The sequence below is a fragment of the Cygnus olor genome, chromosome 8 (genome assembly GCF_009769625.2).
Source record: "Cygnus olor isolate bCygOlo1 chromosome 8, bCygOlo1.pri.v2, whole genome shotgun sequence".
NCBI lineage: Eukaryota > Metazoa > Chordata > Aves > Anseriformes > Anatidae > Cygnus > Cygnus olor.
This window is the reverse complement of record NC_049176.1, coordinates 503,808-525,183: the sequence shown is the minus strand read 5'-3', so window position 1 is coordinate 525,183 and position 21,376 is coordinate 503,808. Positions and strand designations below refer to the sequence as shown.

Sequence of the window (21,376 nt, the reverse complement as noted above, 5' to 3'; positions counted from 1 at the left end):
TTATTTAGCCACATAAAAATGAGAGTTCAAGAACTACACTTCCTGGGGAAGCATATGTTAGAGCACAGCACTAGCAGCAGCCTGCTTGCTGGGACCCAGGGGAGCGGTGCCTTGTATCAGTCTGGGAGATCCCCTCTGGCTGATCTGCAGAGCAGTATTGCCAGCTTCCAGGGAAAGCTGCATTTAGCTCTCTTAAGACCCAATCTTGCAAACACTTACGCACATGAGTAACTTCAGCTTCCATGAGTCAAGTTATTCACTTTTAGGTTTTTGCAAGGGTGCACCGTCAGGGCCAAGTTTGTAAGTGCAAGTCAACGAGACAAAATGGAAGAAATTCACCTCTGCTTTTTCCTCATCTAGGCAATCTAGTTTGTGCTTTTTATTTCCTGGTTGTGGCTAAAAAAAAGGTTGTAACTGCAAATATTTTTTTAAAATTTGTGAATCTTACTATACTTTCTTTAATAAATGTATCATTGCCACAATCTCAAGCAAACACTAAAAATAATACAGTTTAAGGCTTGCCTGTGATTTTAAGACCTCCTAATACTTCGCAGTGATTTCAGTTACGGGGTAGGGCATATTTTAGAGACCAGTGCTTTGTTGTCAGATCTCTGAAATTGTGTATAAAGCTGAACAAAGGAAACTAAGAGATGACAATGACAATTGTCATCCTACTTATATCTTGATGCTTTTCTGCATTTAATTTGTTCATAGCTGATTTGCTCAATTTGTAAGTTCTGGAGAAAACTGAAGCTTCTAACAGATTTGTATCTAGTAAGTATGAGAATTATTCTGTTATCATACGGGTCACTGACCAATGTCTGGTGTTCTTTATTTTCTAGTTGTGTTGCTCCAGAACACAGAGTTTTATGGCTTAGTATGTGATCTCTATGAGCTGGAAAGACTCAAAACATATGGCAGATCAGATGTTAGGCTTGGGGGAAATCAAAAATTAAATTGTCTCAGAGCTGTTGAGAGACTGCTTTGCTATATTTTTATGTGATTTGTGTGTGTGTGTTGAGGGAGACTTCACCTAGGGAAGGGAATTGAAGAAAAAATAGCTTTAAAAAATGAACTGTTTGTATTATCACTTTAAACTTTAAAGTCTGGTCAGCTAAAAGCAGATGTGAACTAAGATGGAAACTTGCCTCAGGCCAGAATTGAAGAAGGCATTCTCTAATTGTAAGAAGTAAAAATGCTTTCTGGTTTCAGAATTTATTATAGGCATAAAATGAGTTGTCCTCAAAATTTTCTCCATTTTTATTTAAATTAGTGAATAATATTGGTGGCTTTAGAATTTAATCTCAGACAATGGGTTCATTAGCAATCCTGATTGTATTCTAAGCTGTTTATCTTTTTTTTTTTTTTTTTTTTTTTTATTCTGTGCTCGCCAAGATCCTGTTGTGTTGGAAGTAGGAATGAAGTGCTTCTTACCCTTGACTCTCTGCCCAGTAATTAGATGGGGAAGTGGATTAAACCATCTAAACATGTGGTGTAAATTTTGGCATATTGTAATATGACACAGTTTTGATATGAATCAAATAATAGGTAATAACTAATAATAAAGGAAAAACTCATATACACAGAATTGTAAAATGAATATAACCTTTCCTGCATACTTTTAGTTGACCTGGGCTTGCATAGTATTAGAGAATATACTTGTGCTATGTAAACATACAATGTCTAAGAATTTGAAATGGCAAGTTAAAAATTAATCAATACTTTCAAGAAAGAAAAACAAAAAGTTGATTAAGTAAAAATTATTTATGGTAAAATCAATATTTGAGAAAATCTTATGTCTCCTTTTCATCTATTTATGTATGAGGAAATACATATTTACAGTAGCTGCCTCTATAGTATTTGTTGAATGTCATGAAGCTTTGAACCAGATTAAAATTTAGTCTTTTTGAGACAGTTCTGCAATTTATTTTAAATTTACTAGTTCAAAAGCTATGTCCTAGTGGCAAGTCCAGAATTGGAAATTGCAGTATTTCTGTGGAAAAATAATAGCAACCTACTTCTGCATTTTACAAATATTTTACATGATACTGTTTCAATTCTTGTAAGTTGTTGAGGCACTTTTGTTGCTCTAGTTCAGCAGCAGCAGCAAGAATGTATATGAATGGGTTTTGGAAATCTACTAGAAAATATTTCAAGGACCAATGTTTTCAGTTTATTTATTCATTTCTGTATCCTGTAGGAATCCTTTTGATAAGGTCATATGGTGCAGAAATCAGCCGCCTATTATAATTTATACCAGGGTAAGAGTGAGTACGGACTTCTCGATGAGAGAGTAATTCCAGATAAATCTGTCTTTGGACAAGCCCTAAATCTGGCACCAGCAACGTTCCCACATTCCTTTTTTTTGCCGTTTTAAGGAGAATTTAGCCTCTTCCTGTGCCACTGGTTACAAGGTTGTGACTGTGGGTATTGCATGGTGTACCGGTCGGGCCGCGCCTCAGAACGCGGGCAGTCCTCGCTGGGCGGGCCCAGGGACCGCCATTTCGTGCCAGCGGGAAACCGCAGCCCCTGCCGCGGCTAAGAGGAGCCGTCCGCTGCCGGCCCGTGCGGAGCTGCAGCAGGACCTAGACTTCCCGGGGTGGTGCTGGGACACGGCCGGGCGGGTACTGCCGCTGCCCGCCCCACTGGAGGCCCGGGGAGACACGGGGGACGAGGTCTCTGCGAGCGGGAGCGAGCGCCCGCCGCGGCCAGGCTTTGGCCGCTCAGCTGCCGCCATTTTGTGCGCGGTGGCGGGCTGCGCTCTGACAGGTTCTCCCTTCCTGGGGAGAGGGAGCGTGACTGGGGCCTTGGGAGCGCTGGAGGGGGTGACGTCTGCCCCTCCTGGGCGCTTGGTCCACGGCTGGGAGAGAGCGATTGCGGTTCGTTTGGGTCGGTGTCCCTGGAGGTGGAGACCTTCGCTTGGCGCCTCCTAGAGAGTAGGCTGAGGTGAAGGCAGTGGTCTGAGGAGAGGGCTGGGTTTTAGGAGGGAAGTCTCAAAATAAGGAAACCCCACGCGCCCATGGTAAGCTGTTTCTTAAAGGAGATACATGAGACGTCTTTCCTTACAGGGGCTGACAAACATCTATTTGTTAATTAATATTTGGTGCTGTTCGTGCAAACACCTACACATCTCATTCTGCTATCATGAATATGCGTTTTCCCTGTGCTATCAAACAGTGTATATGAAAAAATGTTCTTGGAGACCTTTTTTTTTTTTTTTTTTCATGTAGAAGAGCCAGAGACTTTTCACAGTTTCTTGGTTCTGGATTCTGAGGGGAGTGTCCTATTTGACAGCCTATGGACAAATACAAAACTGCATAAAGGAGTTTAACACTTTAACCTTTAACACTCGCCAGGATTTTTCAGTCTCTTGGGATGACCATGGCATGTTGTATCATTTTCATTTAAGCCATAAAACAATTGGAATTAAGGAAGTCAGTCAAAGAATAAAGTATTTGTACAGAGTGGGGGCTTGAAGGGCCCGGGAGTTGAAATATCATGAATAACAAAGACTGCTCGAGGGTGGAAAGCATAAAGACAAAATATGTAAATGGTGTTGTGTAACCGTAGTTCGCAGATTCTCTACTTGAGGTATGAAAACCATCATGCTGGTGTGCAGTGTTTACTGCTCCTTAGAGCTGGTGGAGCGGTTGTTAATTCTTCAGTGGCCCTTCACACAGATAATTACTGCCTGAGTAGCTGCAACTTGATGGGACTGATGGATGCTTTCTGCTGCACTACTGATACCCCAACCAGACGACTCCTGCTTTAGATTACAGGCATTTAAAGTGTGCAATAGAATGGTGGCAGAATTAACCAGCTTTGTTAGATTAGTGTGTTTTCTAATACTGGTGCTGCTGGAGTCAACTTTGCTGGTAGAGTTGGGAAAAATGGCAAAGTCTGGTGTTGGGGAATGGCAGAGATTTGCGAAGTGTTACAGACTTGCTCTGACAGGGACCGTAAAGGGGCCATTGACTTTTTTTTTGTTTGAAGTTCTAGAATCCATCTTCCTCACTGTAGTCACATTTCTGATTATATGCTGTGTATTCTGCTCATATTGTGAAATGTTTTCTGTTTTAAATTTGAAACATTTCTATGGAATGTTTGAAGTTTTACAGCTCTGTGGAAGAAAAATATTTTTAAAATTTTGATTCACAAGTGACAGTATACAGTAATTAAGCAAACCTGAATTCTATTTGCATCGGACTCTAAAAGATTTTTTTTTCATGTTACCAATGAAATGCTGGAGCAAAAAAAATGTGTTGTCTTTATCTCTGTAGGTAAGGAGTATGGGTTTGCTATAGGTTTATTTATCACTGGATTCTTCATTTATTGGGATTTCTGAAATGTTGAACTTGATTTAGTATTTTACTATTTATGTCAGTGAACCTAAGATCTTGACTCTAAGATCCTTTCTGTGGCATTCTTTTGTAAGAACTTTGATTTTTGAATCCATCCTTAAGCAAAATTAAGAGCTATGGAACTCCTCAATGCAACTACATAAAGCAAACACACCTAATGCCTAGAGTTGGTGCTAAATTAAAAATACTTTTATTATAGAATCATAGAATCATAGAATATCCCATGTTGGAAGGGACCCATAAGGATCATCAAGTCCAACTCCTGGCACCCCTGCCAGGTCTACCCAAAAGTTTAGACCACGTGACTAAGTGCACAGTCCAATCTCTTCTTAAATTCAGACAGGCTTGGTGCAGTGACTCCTTCACTGGGGAACCTGTTCCAGTGTGTGACCACCCTCTCGGTGAAGAACCTCTTCCTGATGTCCAGCCTAAACTTCCCCTGCCTCAGCTTAACACCGTTCCTGTGGGTCCTGTCACTGGTGATTACGGAGAATAGGTCACCTGCCTCTCCCCCTCACGAGGAAGTTGTAGACTACGATGAGGTCCCCCCAGCCAGCTCTTCTCCAGGCATAACAGGCCAAGTGACCTCAGCCACTCCTCATGTCTTCCCCTCTAGGCCCTTCACCATCTTCGTCGCCCTCCTCTGGACACTCTCAAACAGTTTAATGTCCTTTTTGTACTGTGGTGCCCAGAACTGCACACAGTACTCGAGGTGAGGCCGCACCAGCGCAGAGTAGAGCGGGACAATCACTTCCCTCGACCGACTAGCAATGCCGTGCTTGCTGCATCCCAGGATACGGTTGGCCCTCCTGGCTGCCAGGGCACACTGCTGGCTCATATTCAACTTGCTGTCAACCACAACCCCCAGATCCCTCTCTGTGGGGCTGCTCTCCAGCGTCTCGTTGCCCAGTCTGTACGTATAGCCAGGGTTGCCCCGTCCCAGGTGCAGGACCTGGCACTTGCTTTTGTTAAACTTCACGTGGTTGGTGATCGCCTAGCTCTCCAGTCTGTCCAGATCTCTCTGCAAGGCCTTTCCACCCTCATCCGAGTCCACAACTCCTCCAAGTTTGGTGTTGTCGGCAAATTTGCTCAAAACACCTTCTAGTCCTACGTCCAAATCATTTATAAAAACATTGAAGAGGACCGGCCCTAAAATGGAGCCTTGAGGGACCCCACTAGTGACCATCCGCCAGCCAGATGTGGCCCCATTTACCACAACCCTTTGAGCCCTGCCCAGCAGCCAATTGCTCACCCATCGTATGATGTTTTTGTTTAGCTGTATGCTGGACATTTTGTCCAGTAGGATCCTATGGGAAACCGTGTCAAAAGCTTTGCTGAAGTCCAAAAAGATCACATCAGCTGGTTTCCCTTGATCGACTAGAAGGGTGCCCTTATCATAAAAAGAAATCAAATTTGTTAGGCAGGACCTACCCCTCGTGAACCCATGTTGGCTGGGACCAATGACTGCATTGTCCCCCAGGTGCGCTTCAATAACTTCAAGGATCATCCTCTCCATAATTTTACCAGGTACTGACGTGAGACTGACAGGCCTGTAACTGCTAGGGTCTTCTTTCTTACCCTTCTTGAAAATTGGCACAACATTTGCCAGCTTCCAGTCCAATGGGACCTCTTCAGATTCCCAAGATCGTGAAAAATAATTGAGAGAGGTGCTGCGATGACGTCAGCCAGCTCTTTAAGCCCCCTGGGATGAATCCCGTCCGGACCCATGGACTTGCATGGATCCAGGTGGAGCAGCAAATCCCGCACACGTTCAGGGTCGGTTGGGAGTTTGTCCTTCCCACCGTCATGGTCCTCCAGCTCAGGGCACCCTGGGTCCCGAAGCCCATCATCAGTGTTGAAGACAGAGGCGAAGACGTTAAACGTCTCTGCTTTGCCTATGTCGTTGTCTGTGAGGAGACCCTCCCCATCTGGTAGCGGACCAATGTTTACTTTGGTTCTCCTTTTTCTGTTCACATATCTAAAAAAAACCTTTTTTTATTGTCTCCCACAGACATGGCCAGCTTCAACTCTAGTTGGGCTTTGGCCACACAAATTTTCTCCCTACAAACACAAACAGCATCCCTGTATTCCTTCCTCATCGCCTGACCCTCCTTCCAGCAGCCGTACACTTTCTTTTTTCGCCTAAGCTCCAGTAGAAGATCCGTGGTCAGCCAGGCTGACCTTCTGCCCCACCTGCCTGACTTCTGATATTTTGGAATTGCCTGATCTTGTGCTTTTAGGAGGCAGTGCTTAAAGACTGACCAGCACTGATGGACGCCAGTGCCTTCAAAAGCAGTTTCCCAGGGGACCTTGCTGACTAGTTCTCTGAGCAGCCTGAAGTCTGCTTTCCCCATATCCAGGGCTGAAGTTTTGGTGGCAGTTTTCCTTCTGTCACCATAAATTCTAAACTCAACCGCTTCATGGTCACTATGACTGAGACGGCCACCAATTGCCACATCTCCCACAAGACCCTCTCTGTTCTCCAGCAACAGATCTAGGAGGGCACCTTTCCTAGTTGGCTCTCTTAGCACCTGCACCAAGAAGTTATCATCTAGGTGCTTTATGAACCTCCTGGACTTGCTCGTGTCAGCCGTGTGGTGATCCCAGTTGACGTCTGGCAAGTTGAAATCCCCCATTAGGACGAGGGGAGTTGATCTCGAGGCATCTCTTAGTTCTGCAAAGAATAATTCATCGGTGTTGTTGTCCTGGCCAGGTGGTCTGTAATAGACTCCCACAACAACATCCCCTTTATTTGTTCATCCCTTAATCCTCACCCAGAGGCTCTCAACTTTGCCATCGCCAACTTGAAGTTCCACACAGTCCAGCCCCTGCTTCACATACATCACCACCTCGCCTACCCTGCCTGTCCCTCCTGAAGAGCCTGTAACCATCTATTGCAACACACCAGCCACAGGACTCATCCCACCAGGTTTCGCTTATGCCGATGATGTCGTAGCTGCGGGACTGGGCCAAGACTTCTAGTTTCATCCATTTTATTCCTCATACTGCGTGCATTTGTGTAGAAGCACTTCAATGTGCCTCCCTACACGCAGCACCTTGTGGAAGCCGACTGAAGGACCATCACTAGCACACAGTCCCTCTGATTCTAGCACACCATCCTTAGCTCATCACCGGCGTGCCTGGTTTTATCCCCTTCCCCCTTCGACTCTAGTTAAAGCCGTATCTATCAGCCCTGCCAACTCCTGAGCAAAAATCCTCACCCCTCTCAGGAGAGGCGCATCCCATCTGGTGCCAGCAGGCCGGTGTCGCGTAAGAGCTTCCCGTGATCGAAAAACTCAAAATTCTGCTGGTTGCACCAGTCCCAAAGCCACGTGTTAATGTGATGAGTCTGTTTGTCGGCATTGATCCCCACTATCGGAAGGACAGAGGCAAACACAACCTCTGTCCCTGATCCTTTAAGTAGTCGCCCCAAAGCCCTGAAGTCCCTTTTGATCACTCTGGACTTCCGTTGCTACCCATCGTCACTAGCAGCCTGAAAGACCAGTAGCGGGTAGTAGTTGGTGGGCCATACTCGGGCGCTTGACTTTCTTAGCGAAGTCTCTTACCCGAGTCCCAGGGAGGCGACAGACTTCCCTGCGGGTTGGGTCCGGTCGGTATATTGGGGCCCTCTGTCCCTTTCAAAAGCGAGTCCCCCATGACAATAACCCTTCTTTCTTTTTTGACAGTTGATGTAGCAATGTGGGGGGTAGGTTGCCTTGCCTATGCATCCTCTCCAACTGGGATGGGCTTTCGTCTACTTCGTTGTTCTGACTGTCGTGTTCTAGACCCTCATACCTGTTATATAAGGGTAGATGGAAGGTGAGGTGGGCAGGGACAGGGCTCACCTACCACCCCGAACAGGAACCTGCCTCCATTCCCCCCCCTTGGCCTAGGTCTCCTCCTACTGCCTGGTGGGATGAGGGAACTTTTGTCTTCTGCGTAGCAGGAGACATCTGTGCTGTGGCAGGCTCGTGAGTCTGGTCTCAGAGAGGGCGGAGTACACCTCCACCAGTCAATTTCCCTCTCTGACTCCCTGATGCTCCTGAGCCTGCTCACCTCCTCCTGAAGCTCTGCTACCTGGCTGAGCAGCTCTTCAATCTGGGCACACCTGTGTATGTTTAAAAACCAGTAATCTCTGGTCCTGATGTTTCAGAATCCTCCATTAACATTAAGGAGTTGGGCCCATAGTCCAATTATCCAGGTAAGCAATTTGCATAAAGGATTAAAAAAAACAGTCTGATTTGCTTGTAAATTCAAATTATTATTATTTTTTTAGATAGTAGAACCATTTATTTATTTTGTAAAAATGACAGAATCTAATCCTAAGACAAATGGTATATTTTTCCATCAAAATGGAAACAATTTGAGAAAACATAGTCTGCAGATGTTTAAACAAATTTCAACATTATTCTTAGAAATGAAATAATTTAACACCATCTCTATCTGGATCTTCAGTATTACGCATTTTTTTCCCTCCTGACATATCATGGTAATATATAGTTTTTTTACAGTGCTGTCCTAAAGGATTTTTGGTCATAGTTAATAGGATCCATATTTTATCATTAGAGAGATTCTCTTTATGAAGCATCATTAAGGGTACAGTCAAGAGCCCTAAAAGCAAAAATAAATCTAGAAAAGAAATATTGGCACTTGTATCGCTAATGAGCTTTATGTTCATTATACAGGTCCAATTCTAGGCATTTCATTTTCACAGTTTTTTGTGCTGTCTTTTACAGATTAAAAGACTTGATATTTGATCTAAAAATGTTCAAATCTTCTGACATGGTCTTTTCATTGGATAATTTATTTATGAAAGACCAGATGCAAAAAAAAGGTAAATCTTTACTGTTAAATATATATAATTCTTTCCCAAGTATTTCCCGACTGTGAATCATTTTACAACTTGTTGTTATTGTTGTTTCCTTTTCCCTTTTCTGTCTCTTAATAGAAATTTGGGGCTAGAAGTTTCCCCAACCCATACTTTGAAATATATATACATTTTTAAGTATATTGAGGTTTGAATAATGCAGGTATATCTTCTGGCTATAAGAAATATGGATTAGCAGAAGTTTGCATCTTAAATTTACTGTGATTAAAAGATTAAAAATCACACTAATTAAAAAGCTTTTTTTTTTTTTTTAAAGCAGAAGAAACAGTAGGTTGTTTATGACTAGTAATTTTAAGCTAGATGTGGAGGGTCTTAAAGAATGATTGTACCTTGCATTTTTATGTTAGAGAGAGAGATCTAGAAAAAGAAGAGTCAAACATTTGGTATATCGCACCTGCTCCAGTTATTGCTGAAATTCCAGCAGCAGAGGAGCTACAGAGGGAGCTGGAAAAAAAATGAGTTTCAGAGGGAGCTGGAAAAAAAGCACAGCCAGCAATCATATGGGGTAAAATATATGACGTTCTTTCTGCATGACTTGACAAATAATTAGCTTGATAGATAATTCCTCCTCTTTATTTTAATGCTGTGAAATATGAAGTATTCTAGGTATGCGAATATAGACAAATATATATTTTAGTTCAGAGTGATGGTCTTGTTCATAGAAAAGGTCTGGAATATTAGCCGTCCTCTTCGGGCATTTTAAGGCTACAAGATCACTGTGCAGAAGTGGGCAGCATATGCAGTATGGTCAAAATTTTGACTACTCCACTGTGTGTTATGATGATTCATGGAAAGATGAGAAGCGACTGCAAAGAACATAGTGCAGCATGTGCACCTGATGACCTGTTTCCCATCAAGACACAGAGAGTCTATATGGACCTAACTTCCTTCTCCCCCCCTCTAAATTGCTGTTCAGGAGGCAAAATTTGGAGGTGGTCATTCATTGCTGCTAAGTGCAGTATGCTATCCATCTAAATATTCATAATCACCTTAAGGAATTTTTTTTAAAGCATGTCATTGCTTTATCACCGTCAACTAGATTTCTGCATTTCTTAACTGTGTGCTGATTTATGGTATTCTCTATTTAGGTATTATATTATTAAAATAGAGTTGTGGTTTTTTTCTTACTATATGCAAGAGCAAATCCCATCAAGAACTACTTATTCAATTAAGCTTTTTGATGTTTGTGGAAAGCACCAAACAGGCCACTGTAATTTTAAGTTTCTAGACATATAACACTGAAATTAACAGAAAATGGTGATGAACTGTATTTTTCTTAATGAATTTTATACATACTCCGAACTGTAAGAATATGGTTAAAAGATTTGCAAATTTAAGTGAAGGCTGTTTAATACAGCTGCTTCCAATTGCTCATTTTTGCTGTTTCCTCTTGCTTGTATGGCTAGTCAGATCAGGACACTGATCCTACTCAGAACTAACCCTACAAATCACGATCAGTAACTAAGATGACTATGAAACTGACTTTCACTGACTTTATTAGGAGTTGTGACTGTTGTCTAGAAGTAAATTTAATCTACTGTGTAGTTCTGAGGAATAGCTTTGCTCCATTACCTTGTATAATTAACAGAGAAAGTGGTCCTATTTTTATAACTTTTTAATTTACAAGATATGTATTGCATTTGTCACCACTGGTCATAAAATATAAAGTTCTTGCAATAAGATAGGAGAATAAGTTCAGGTAATATATGTGAACTTGGCTACAACAAATCTATGTGGAAGATGTTTAATGAAATGAGTATGTATAGGAATGTGAGTGAATATTAATAGAAATAATATTTTTTTGTCTATCATAGGAGGGATAAAGCACCAGAAGGTTATACAACAACACAGGAGTAACACTAATGATGTAAATGATAAATCTCCAGCATCTGTTCATTTTGGCATAGTCTCTGGAAAAGAAATGCTCCAACTAAGTGTAGGAGAAGGAGAGAAGATAAATTTTCAGCATGCAAGTCTAAAAATGGTTTCATTGTTTATGTCTCCTGACCAAGATAAGTATAAAAGAGGAACAGGGATTTGTCAGCAACCTGATGCAAATTTTTCACAGAGTAAAATCTTAATTAATTTTCCAGAAAATGGTGATGATGAGAGTGTCCATTCAACATTAAGAAAAAGGTATGCTTCTAGTCAATTCTGATAAATCATCAACTGTCAGAATTGTATTATTGTTTTAGGTGTATTTGTCAAATGCAGAGGTTTTGATCCTTCAGTACTTTAACAGGGCTCCAGACACTAAGTCTTTTCAGAGTAAGGAAAAAAGATGTTTGCTTTTGACAATATTGTGGTACTGTAATAAATGTCTCCTGAGCTCAGCCTCTTTTACGAGAAAGGTAAGGATGAGATATGTTTTTATATATACATTTTTAATAAATTGATAAATAATACAGGTTCTTCAAAATACCATTTGGAGTTCTTTATGTACTTGGTAAAAAGCAAGAAGACTGAGATCATGTGCTTTTCAGAGCAGAGGTCAGCCAACCAGGAATACCTTGGGCAGTTCTCAATGTGATTTCAGTACTGCCTGAAAGATGAGGTTTTACAGATTAACTTTTCTTCTATGCACAGCTCTTCTTGGTCTTCAGAACTTGTATGTCACTATTGTTTTAATTATGCAGTGATTGACAGTTAATCTACTATTGGGATTCAGAGCCCATCTGGACAGGGAGTTTTTTTCTTTTTTTTTTTTTTCTTTTCTGGAATTAAAGGAAAGTTAAAACGTGTATTGAAAGGAGTCTTCTTTGGGTAGAAGAGTGTCAGATCAACTAAAATTATTTCCAAACTTTTCTTATGATTGTATCTTACTGGTTGTGTTTCTTATATAAATACGTATATTTTTCAAATACTAGAGAAACTGTGTAGCATACAACAAAGTAATAAATTTCCTGCATCTTTGCAGCTTATTTAAACTGTCTGATTGTATGTATAAAAATACAGAATTTAAAGATAGTTCAGTGGATATGAAACAAGTTGATACTTACCGTAATACAAGTGAAAACATGACAGAAGTGAGAAAAGAAGATGTGTGGAGAATAAATCATCATACTCCCATAACTACAGGCTCAGATTTTACCCTACAAAGGGTAAATGATGGAACATTGCATCTAAAATTGGATTTCAAATAAAATCACTTCCTAGTGCTTCAGGATTCTGGATATGACAGGTAATTATTATTGCTCTGTTAAAAAAAAGTCCACTGATCGAGGTAAAGAGTGAAGAACCTTTTCCTGCAGCTCAAATTAAGGTAATTGATTAAATATAGATAAATGATATTACAGTTCTAAGGAACTTAAGTGTGTTGTTGCTTATATGTGCTGTGGTAAGCAATTTATGAAGAAGAGTTATGTTTTCCAAAGTGCCAAGTCTTGGACCTTTTTGAAAGTGTCACTCCAAGTCTGTTCCTAAACAATTTGAAAAGGAGCAGCCTGGTCTCTTGATACAGTGAATAGTCTCATCTTCATTAAAAATGGATTGTTTATTAGTCATGTTGCTCACACTTGTATCTTTCTAGATTAAATAGGAAAAATGGAGGAAAGTGGTGAGAATTTTGATGAAGTGATAGAATACTTTTTTTAGAAATTCAGGCGGAAAAGTGCCTGGGGCCTGGCAAACAAAACAAATGTGAGCCAGCAGGGTGCCCCAGCAGTAATAAGGCCGACAGTGTCCTGGTCTATTCAGCTATGGTAAAGCTGCACCTCAGGAACTGTGTTCAGTTTGCATAACTTTTGCTACGCTTCTCAGATGTCTAGGTACTGCATTAAGAGGCATTTAGGGCCTCTGGTACAAGCAAGACATCCTGAAACTGGAGTGAGTTCAACAAAGGGCCACCAACATGGTCCTTTCAAATAATAAGCTTATGTCCTCCCTGTCCTATCAGCTCCTTTATCACCTCTGCTTTGCTGCAGCCTTGTAGCTCCTCACAGAATGCACAGCTTAGAGTTAGGAAGATATTTTTCATGGATGTTGGTTGAGAACAATGAAATCTATTTTTGTAAACTTAACTACTTTAATTTCTTTTAGGAACTACAGGAAGAAATTTGGAAATGTTGAGGGCTGTTACAGAAATACGTATCCTTTTATTTGCTGTATCTGATTTTTTTGAATTTATTACAATGATTCTACTTTCACAAAATTATAGTGGTTAGTTTGTAGCCATAGGAACTCATGCATTATACTGTAATAGTTTTGAATTGTAACATAATGCTGGGAGTCGAATGGGAATTTATGCCTGGGACCTCCAAAGCTAGAATGAAAATAGAACAACTTATAAATAGATCATTCATCACCAAGCAAATTTATTCTTATTTCAAACATGTACATTTTATCCTCAAAATTACTTATTTTTAAAATTTTTAAATTTTTAGTTTGGTAAGAATTGACATAATTTCCAAAACAAGTAAGTACTCAGTTGTTCTGATGTTGCCAATTGCAGATAGTTAAAGTTCCTCTTTTTGATAATGGGTCATTTATTTAGAGGGATAATTTTAGAGAAGCCTTTTTAAAAAATCCTTGCTCACCTTTACTTTTTTCTGGTTTTATTTCATTATTTTCTTGTATTACTCCTTTCTTTTCTTTTTTTTTTTTTTGAGTCTTTTAAAATGAATATAACATCTTTTTAAGGCCTCAGCTGTTCATTGTTTTTGTTACTGTTGGTGTTATGTCCAACTGCGTTTGCATCCACAGCCTGATCGGATGGTTGTGATTAGTCTGCTTGTGTGGCTTCAGTGCAAGTCCAGACAAGGATCAGCTCATTTGTTTGGATCGTAAGGAAACAATGCCCTCTTTCCTCTTACTTGTATTGTATGCTTTTGTCTGGAAAATACACAATATTAGCAGTTGAAAATACCTTTAATAGCACTATCAGCATTAAGAGATTGTAGGTGAATTTCTTTACTACTGTTATAACTGGGGTAAACAATATTACGCTGATTAATATGTTATATTACAAATATATGTGGCAGTTGGTACTTCAGATACGTTAACAGCAAAAAGAAATTTTATAATGTTCACTCAGTTGTTTTCATTTCCTTAATGCTCTCAAGCGACCCAATTTAGAAGTATTTTTAAGGAGTTTCCATATTTTAACTATGCACAGTCTAAAGCTTTGGATGATGTAAGTATGAAATGTTTGCTGCAGCTGCAAGTAGTACTTTGTAGATAAATATATTGTCTAAATGTAAATGAAACTTTAGAACTTAAAAGGGGTTAGAAAAGTACAATATATTTCAAGTCTCTTCCTGGAATAGGTGAGCAGGATTGCGCGTAGCAGAGAGAAGAGAAGAGAAGAACTTCTTAAAATGTCTTCCTCAAATGCATTTATGTGAAGTTGTGAATTACACGTATACTTACACATACAGATTGCCAGTATTTTAAATTATTTTCAAAGGAAAATTAAGCAGATCTTTAGAGAAGGATGTTCTTTTGGAAGAGTGGTATTTGTCCATCCTTTCTTTTCATCAACTATACTTTTTCTTTAAAACCCCAAACTTATTTTGAAAGCAACCAATTTGAGGAAGATTGTGTTATAGGTTTTGCAGAGAGAGGGGAAATCAGTCTCATCAGTGAGGATTATACACCATATTGGCCTGTAAAATAATCTTGCATTACTTTTTTTTTTTTGTAGTAACTATAACAACAGTAAATTTTGCTTACAGCGGTGATTTTCTGTTATTCTAGGAACAGAGTTGTCAATCATTTTGGGGAAAAAGTGGAGTGGCTTATGTTTTAGTACTTCTAAATATAAACTTGTTTGCAAAGTACAAGGAAGGACAAGGTTTGCCTATAACTTACATAAGAGATGAAGTTGGAAAGAAAAGTCACCATATTAAAAAGATAATGGTCATACCTTTTTTATTGGTCGAGCTTGAAAGATTCAGCTTGTTAGAATTTCTCTGTTGTTTGATACACAGTGAATGTTACAAATGATTATTTAACAAAAATCAGCAAAGATTTCATATTCATATATCATTGATTTTTGTGTGTATGTGTGTGAGCATTGAAGAAATGGAACTGTAGATAAAGAACAATGGTAATTCCTGCAAACAATTGTTTAGCAGTACTGTTAGTGTCACTCATTTACGTTTCCATGACAGTTGCGTAGCAAAAGACATTCTTTCTCTTGTTGTAATTTAAAGTCCACATCTAATACAAAATACATTAAAGAACTACCAGCTATCAATGTATTTTGTGTCTTTTTCACCTAGACAATGTTTTTGGAATGTATAGATGGGTACAATGGATAGCTGTGTTGTATTTACTTCTATGCCATTCTTTCCTAGCTTCTTTACACAGATAGAAATTTTGTGATTTGTGCTCCAACTGGCTCTGGAAAAACTGTAATGTTTGAACTAGCTATTACCAGATTACTTATGGAAGCCCCAATGCCTTGGTTAAATATTAAAATTGTTTACAGTAAGTATTATGCAGCTTTAATCATTTTGATGACAGCAGTAGAAAATGTCATTCTGTAGGCATGGAGATCTGGATTGAGTGTTTTAATAATACTGAAACTACTTATGTAACAGCACTGTATAATTGTAGTGGTCACCACTGCCTAGACAAATAAAAGTATTGTAAAGAGTTTGTCCTCTGGGAAAGCAAGATATACCTGAAAAAAAAGAGAAGGAAACAAAGGAAACTAAACCAAATTCTCGTCAGAGTCTGAGTTGAAGCAGCATCTTTTGTGTACCTGTCAGTTGCTCTGATAAAAGAATTATTTTTTCCAACATTTGCTTATCTGGCAAGGTTTCATGCTGTTGCTTTCTGTCTACTAGTTCAAAGGCAACAGAGCCATGGTCTTCATGAGTTTTAATTGACCTATATAGAAACTAATGAAAATACTTGAAGGTAGTCACATCTGTAGACCATTATACTTTTTCTTCCTGCAGAACTACATTCATATCATGTAAAGCAGATGAGATGGGTGGTTTTGTCCCAATGTTAGTTAATTCATAGAGTTATATACTTGTTAGTCTTGCTATTAATGTTTAATCTTTATTTTACAAATGTTTCAGCTTTGTTTGTAGTCTTTTTTTAATTTCAGTGAGTTCAAATCCTTACAATAATGCTAGTATTAACACAGAGTTTACTGTGTATTGTAAAGAGATTTTTTTATAAACAGGCACATACAGTAGTTTCTCTGAGCATAGCAAGGTGAAGCACTTCAGTGTGCTCTAAGACTTAATTGCATTGGTAGAAGTGATGCTAATCGGCTGGTTAGAATTTTCAGTAAGGAAGTATTTATCTGCTGGTGGAATTAGATCTGCTGACCTTTCCTGGTACAACAACGATGGAGAACAAGATGCGCCTGTTTTTGTGAATATTGGAATGGAGGTGTTAATCAGAGTATGTACTGCTGGAGGATTATCCAGTAGCCAATTTGTCTGTGGCCCAATGTATGTGAATTAGCTTGTGGTAGTTCTGTAAATTAGAGTTGATAACCTTAACACGTGCTAAGGATTGGTGGCTGAATTTTAGGGAGCAATTACTAGTTTCTTGCATTCTGCCTCATCGCTAGCAGAAGATTACTCTTGCAATTTTATGAGCTACTTGCTGCTAGCTTTATCAGTTTTCTGGAGCTAGTGATTTCTGCTTCTGTATAGGCCATTGGTAATCTTATGAGGTTTTACTCCTCTTTCTGTAGCAGAAACTGGTTCTTCAAATCTCTTCATCTTGTGGATCAGTTGTCAGCTGACAGCAGAAATGGATCATATTCCAGTGGCTCTAAGTAGCCATAACTACAAGATCTATTTTATTACTGCTGTTTTCAGATCACTGGTAGATCACTTTTTTTTTTCTCTTTTTTTTTTTTTTTTTTTTACGTAAATTAATGCATTTTTCCTATAGATTACCTATCCAGCATAGACTTTCATGTGTTGCTAGTATCAGTCCTTGTAGAGAATGACTTCTGTCTTCTAGAAATTAACCTCCATCTGCACAAGTATAGTATGTATCTACAGGCCAGGGGGGGAAAAAAAAAAAGTAGATTGTTTTAGGAGTCTGATCATCAGGACCAGCATCAGAGCTGCTACCTCCCATGTTAGCTGGTATGACACTGACTACACTTAACTGTACATGTGGTTTAGATAGTTTTTTGTTTCTTCTAGTATTCTGTCGCCTGCTTGTGAATGGTTTCTCATTTATAACCCTTCTTTGTCTTTGAATACAGAGCGCTCATATCATTCTAAATAGGAAAAAGGTTGGTATTTGTATGATCTTTCATTTAAAAAGATATATTTCCTGTGGTTTCTTATGTCTGTGAGAAAACCTTTTGATAGCTGAGTGCTTATTGTTTCCATATGGGACTGAAGAAAAAATCAGGATTAAGAGAGGGCATAAATAACCTTAATTAAAGGGTTCTGTTTCCAATTGCTGATACGGAAGAACTGTGGCCCAAAGCTCAAAATTGATCTATACACAAGGGATAGGATAATCATCCAATTATGAATGTTATGGTTTGGGGAGCAAAGCTGAAAATTGAAGAATTAAATGCAAGAAGACACCTGCATTTAGCATTTTTAGCAATACAGTTGAAGATTTGGTGTTCATGACATTACTGATCATTTTGTGTTGTTTTTAGTGGCTCCAATAAAAGCTCTATGCAGTCAGCGTTTTGATGACTGGAAAGAAAAATTTGGACCTATAGGACTCAACTGTAAGGAACTGACAGGAGATACAGTGATGGATGATTTATTTGAAATACATCGCGCTCACATTATTATCACTACACCTGTAGGTTTCAGTCCAAATTCTTAAAAACAAAACAAAACAAAAAAAATCCACTAGAATAAGCAGACATTAGTGATCTGATTGTATGCTTCACATCTGATCTTTTTTTTTTTTTTTTGTAATGAGTAGTGACTTGCAGAACAATTTTATGATCTTTGTACTTGCCTACAAACTGTTGTGCATGCTTCTGGTTCATATAAACAGAATATAATAATGTGTCAGATGAAACATACATGGCATTTGCTTGATTTAATTTAACTGATTTAATTTAAAGATTTATTAAAGTTTAGTTATGCCTGCATGTTCTCTACCTCTGACATATGCTGGCCTTTTAAAGATTTTTCTCCTCCTGTCTTTTTTTTATCCTCTAGGAAAAATGGGATAGCATGACTAGAAGGTGGAGAGACAACTCTATAGTTCAGCTTGTACGACTGTTTCTCATTGATGAGGCAAGAAAATTAATGATATTTATATGCTGTTTTTGTTCCTGAAGATAAAAGGAAACCTGTTAGAAAATAAAACATTTATTTAACATATGTATAGAGTATAACTCAAGAAATATTTTGCAAATGTTTTAAAATTCCTAATAGGTGCATGTTATAAAGGATGAAAGCCGTGGTGCAACATTAGAAGTTGTAGTCAGTCGGATGAGGACTATTCAGTCTTCTCTTTGGCGTCTTTCAGAGAATCATGACGTTGTTTCTCCCTTGAGATTTGTAGCTGTGTCAGCAACAATCCCAAATGCTGAAGATGTAAGAGTTAATATTTTAATAGTATTTTAATTAATATAGTTGTATTTTATAAAAAATAAGTAGAGTTCTAAATAAATATCAATACCGAAGTTGTCATTTTGAAGCTGTCAGGTAATGGCAGCTGTGTGGTTGATGTTAACTTAATAAATGACCTTCAGCCATAGAAAACTATCAGCTAAGTATGGCTATGCTTCTGTTTCAGATTTCTGTGATTTTTGTCTTTAATATAAATCTAAACGGACTTCAGATTTCAATCCAAATTAAAATGGTTCAGTAGAAAGTAGAACTTCCACTGGTTTTCATGATAAAAGTATGTGAAATGTGTTAATAGTTTATAGGTGGCAAAAGATAAGTTAATTACTGTATAATGTAGTTAGAGCAGAGCATGATTAAAAGCAGAAAATTACTGTTTAAATTTAAATTCTGTTTCTTCTTTTTTAAAGATTGCAGAATGGCTTTCAGATGGTAAGATGCCTGCTCTATGTCTGAAAATAGATGAGGATCAGCGACCAGTGAAGCTACGCAAAATTGTTCTTGGTTTTCCTTGCAGTGATAATCAGACAGAATTCAAATTTGACTTAACTCTTAACTACAAGATAGCGAGTGTTATACAAAAATACTCTGAACAAAAACCAGCACTTGTGGTACAACATCTTTTTTTAATCACATTTATAATTTTCTTACTGAAAAGTGTTGATTCAGAAAAAAATATTTTCTTACTTACAGTTTTGTGCCACAAGAAAAGGAGTACAGCAGGCCGCTTCTGTTCTTTCAAAAGATGCCAAATTTCTATTAAGTATAGAACAGAAACAAAGGTATTTTTATATTGAAATTTTTATTAAATGTTTATGTGTTCTAGTAAACCTGTGAAATCTGTCAAGCTGTTGACTTAATACAGTTTCTAACAGAGGAATGTCTCTATATGTCTCTGTTGCTTTCCCTGTTTCTCACTTGCATTTCTGCGAGCAGTATTTATATCTGATTTCACCTTCTGCATCCGGTTCAGAGCTAGATTGTGTGTTATAACTTGGAAAGATGACTGGGCTGGAAAGGGTGCAATGGCTCCTCTAGAGAGTCAGTTTGTTTGCTTTGGGAAAGGTGGTGGTTATAAGTATCCAAAGAATGTATAGGTAAAAAGTTATTTTAAGATGATATCCTTCTGATAGGCTAACATGTAGTTATAAACTAAGAACGTCTTTAAAAAGCACAAATGCACTAGGACTATGAGAAAGTATGTAAAATAAATGTACATGTCAAGGAATACATCTTAAAACCTTAAAAGGCATAATTGTGTATTGTTTCATGTGACCCTCTATCTTAGCATTTTAAATGCACTCTTCTTTGCATATTCTGCCAACATTAGTGAATCTGCTTTGCGATTCTGAAGCACTTTTTTTCTTTGTTGTGTAGATTACAGAGGTCTGCAAATTCATTGAAAGATTCTAAGCTCAGAGGTAAATATAACCTACCACTTCTCTACCTTGTAAATGAAAATTTGCCTGAGTAAATTTAATCAAATAATGGACATAATTATTTCATTATCAGATCTTTTAATGTATGGTGTGGCTTATCATCATGCGGGTATGGAGGTGTGTGACAGAAAAATAATTGAAGGAGCTTTTACTGTAGGAGATTTACCAGTACTTTGTAAGTAAATTTAACTTTGAAAGTCAAAATGTTGTTAATATATTCTGGGAAGACTGTAGTTTGGAATTGGGAACACTTTTTGATTCTACTGTTTCTGTTGTTACTTTGTGAAATCCAGAGAAAGATGTTATTATGTTTCACATGCATTTCTACTCTGTGAGTGTACAGACACATTATTACTGAAAACCAGAGAACTGTCCTTCTTTTCAGCATACACAAAGGTCATCCTTGCTCTTACGTTTCTATAGGGCTGGCCTAGATCCATTTCATTCTAGTACTGCTGAGCAGTCCTGTTGAGAAGGAGTCCTCTGCTACTGTGTCCTTCTTCAGCTTTCACATGATGTTTTCTTGGTTTGTCTTTTGCAACTGTGGTTCCTTGAAGATACGCTTGTACTTTTTTCTTCTTAGACAGGCAAGATTCCATTTTCAAGCCCCCCATGCAAGGTGTTTTGATTGACAGGGTGGTTGCTAAGAAAGATTCCACCTGCTGTTACATAGAATGAGAAGGTATCTGTTTGAGACTTGATAGTCTCGTCTTGTCCAGGCCTTCACTTTTCACATCCAGAAATTCAGACTCTATGAAGAATTGCTTGTGTGGTTCATGTACAACAATGAAAGATTCATGGATTTTTCGTTTCTGTACAACAGTCCTGACTCACTATGAAATTTTAAGGTAGATCCCTTTACTATGATCTGGCAAAATTGCCAGTTGTAGTACCCATCCTATTAAAAAGTCTCTCTGTATTCTTGTGATCTGCTGTACTGGAGTTGTGTGTATGGCTTTGCCAACTGCTGTGCCATTTCTGAAGTCTCAGGAGACAGTGGTTCTACAATTGCTCTTAGCAAAAGGAACAGGAGACCCTGTGCCACTGCTCAACGCAAAGTGTTTGTACATATTGACTACCACTAAAAGAATGCAAAGGTGCTTATTGATACTTGAGTCCTTTGAAATGTGTGTTTTGTATGAACATTTCAGAATCATC

The 21,376-nt window shown here is 38.6% G+C and overlaps 1 protein-coding gene across 2 annotated transcripts in view; it reads left to right on the top strand.

The window, feature by feature from the left end:
• The window catches only part of HFM1 (helicase for meiosis 1), a 132,150-nt gene that overhangs the window by 88,316 nt on the left and 22,458 nt on the right, over positions 1-21,376 (top strand). Inside the window, exons 1-14 of one of the 2 annotated variants that reach the window (XM_040566222.1) lie at positions 2,214-3,022; positions 9,098-9,195; positions 11,064-11,385; positions 12,167-12,430; positions 13,288-13,335; positions 14,310-14,380; positions 15,546-15,678; positions 17,846-17,997; positions 18,366-18,443; positions 18,585-18,746; positions 19,190-19,390; positions 19,473-19,561; positions 20,157-20,200; positions 20,292-20,393. In XM_040566222.1, the coding sequence (XP_040422156.1) occupies positions 12,424-12,430; positions 13,288-13,335; positions 14,310-14,380; positions 15,546-15,678; positions 17,846-17,997; positions 18,366-18,443; positions 18,585-18,746; positions 19,190-19,390; positions 19,473-19,561; positions 20,157-20,200; positions 20,292-20,393 (1,087 nt within the window). In that variant the 5' untranslated portion in view covers positions 2,214-3,022; positions 9,098-9,195; positions 11,064-11,385; positions 12,167-12,423. Of the gene's footprint in view, positions 1-2,213; positions 3,023-9,097; positions 9,196-11,063; positions 11,386-12,166; positions 12,431-13,287; positions 13,336-14,309; positions 14,381-15,545; positions 15,679-17,845; positions 17,998-18,365; positions 18,444-18,584; positions 18,747-19,189; positions 19,391-19,472; positions 19,562-20,156; positions 20,201-20,291; positions 20,394-21,376 lie in introns of those variants that run through there. The other variant, XM_040566223.1, reaches the window with a different exon arrangement.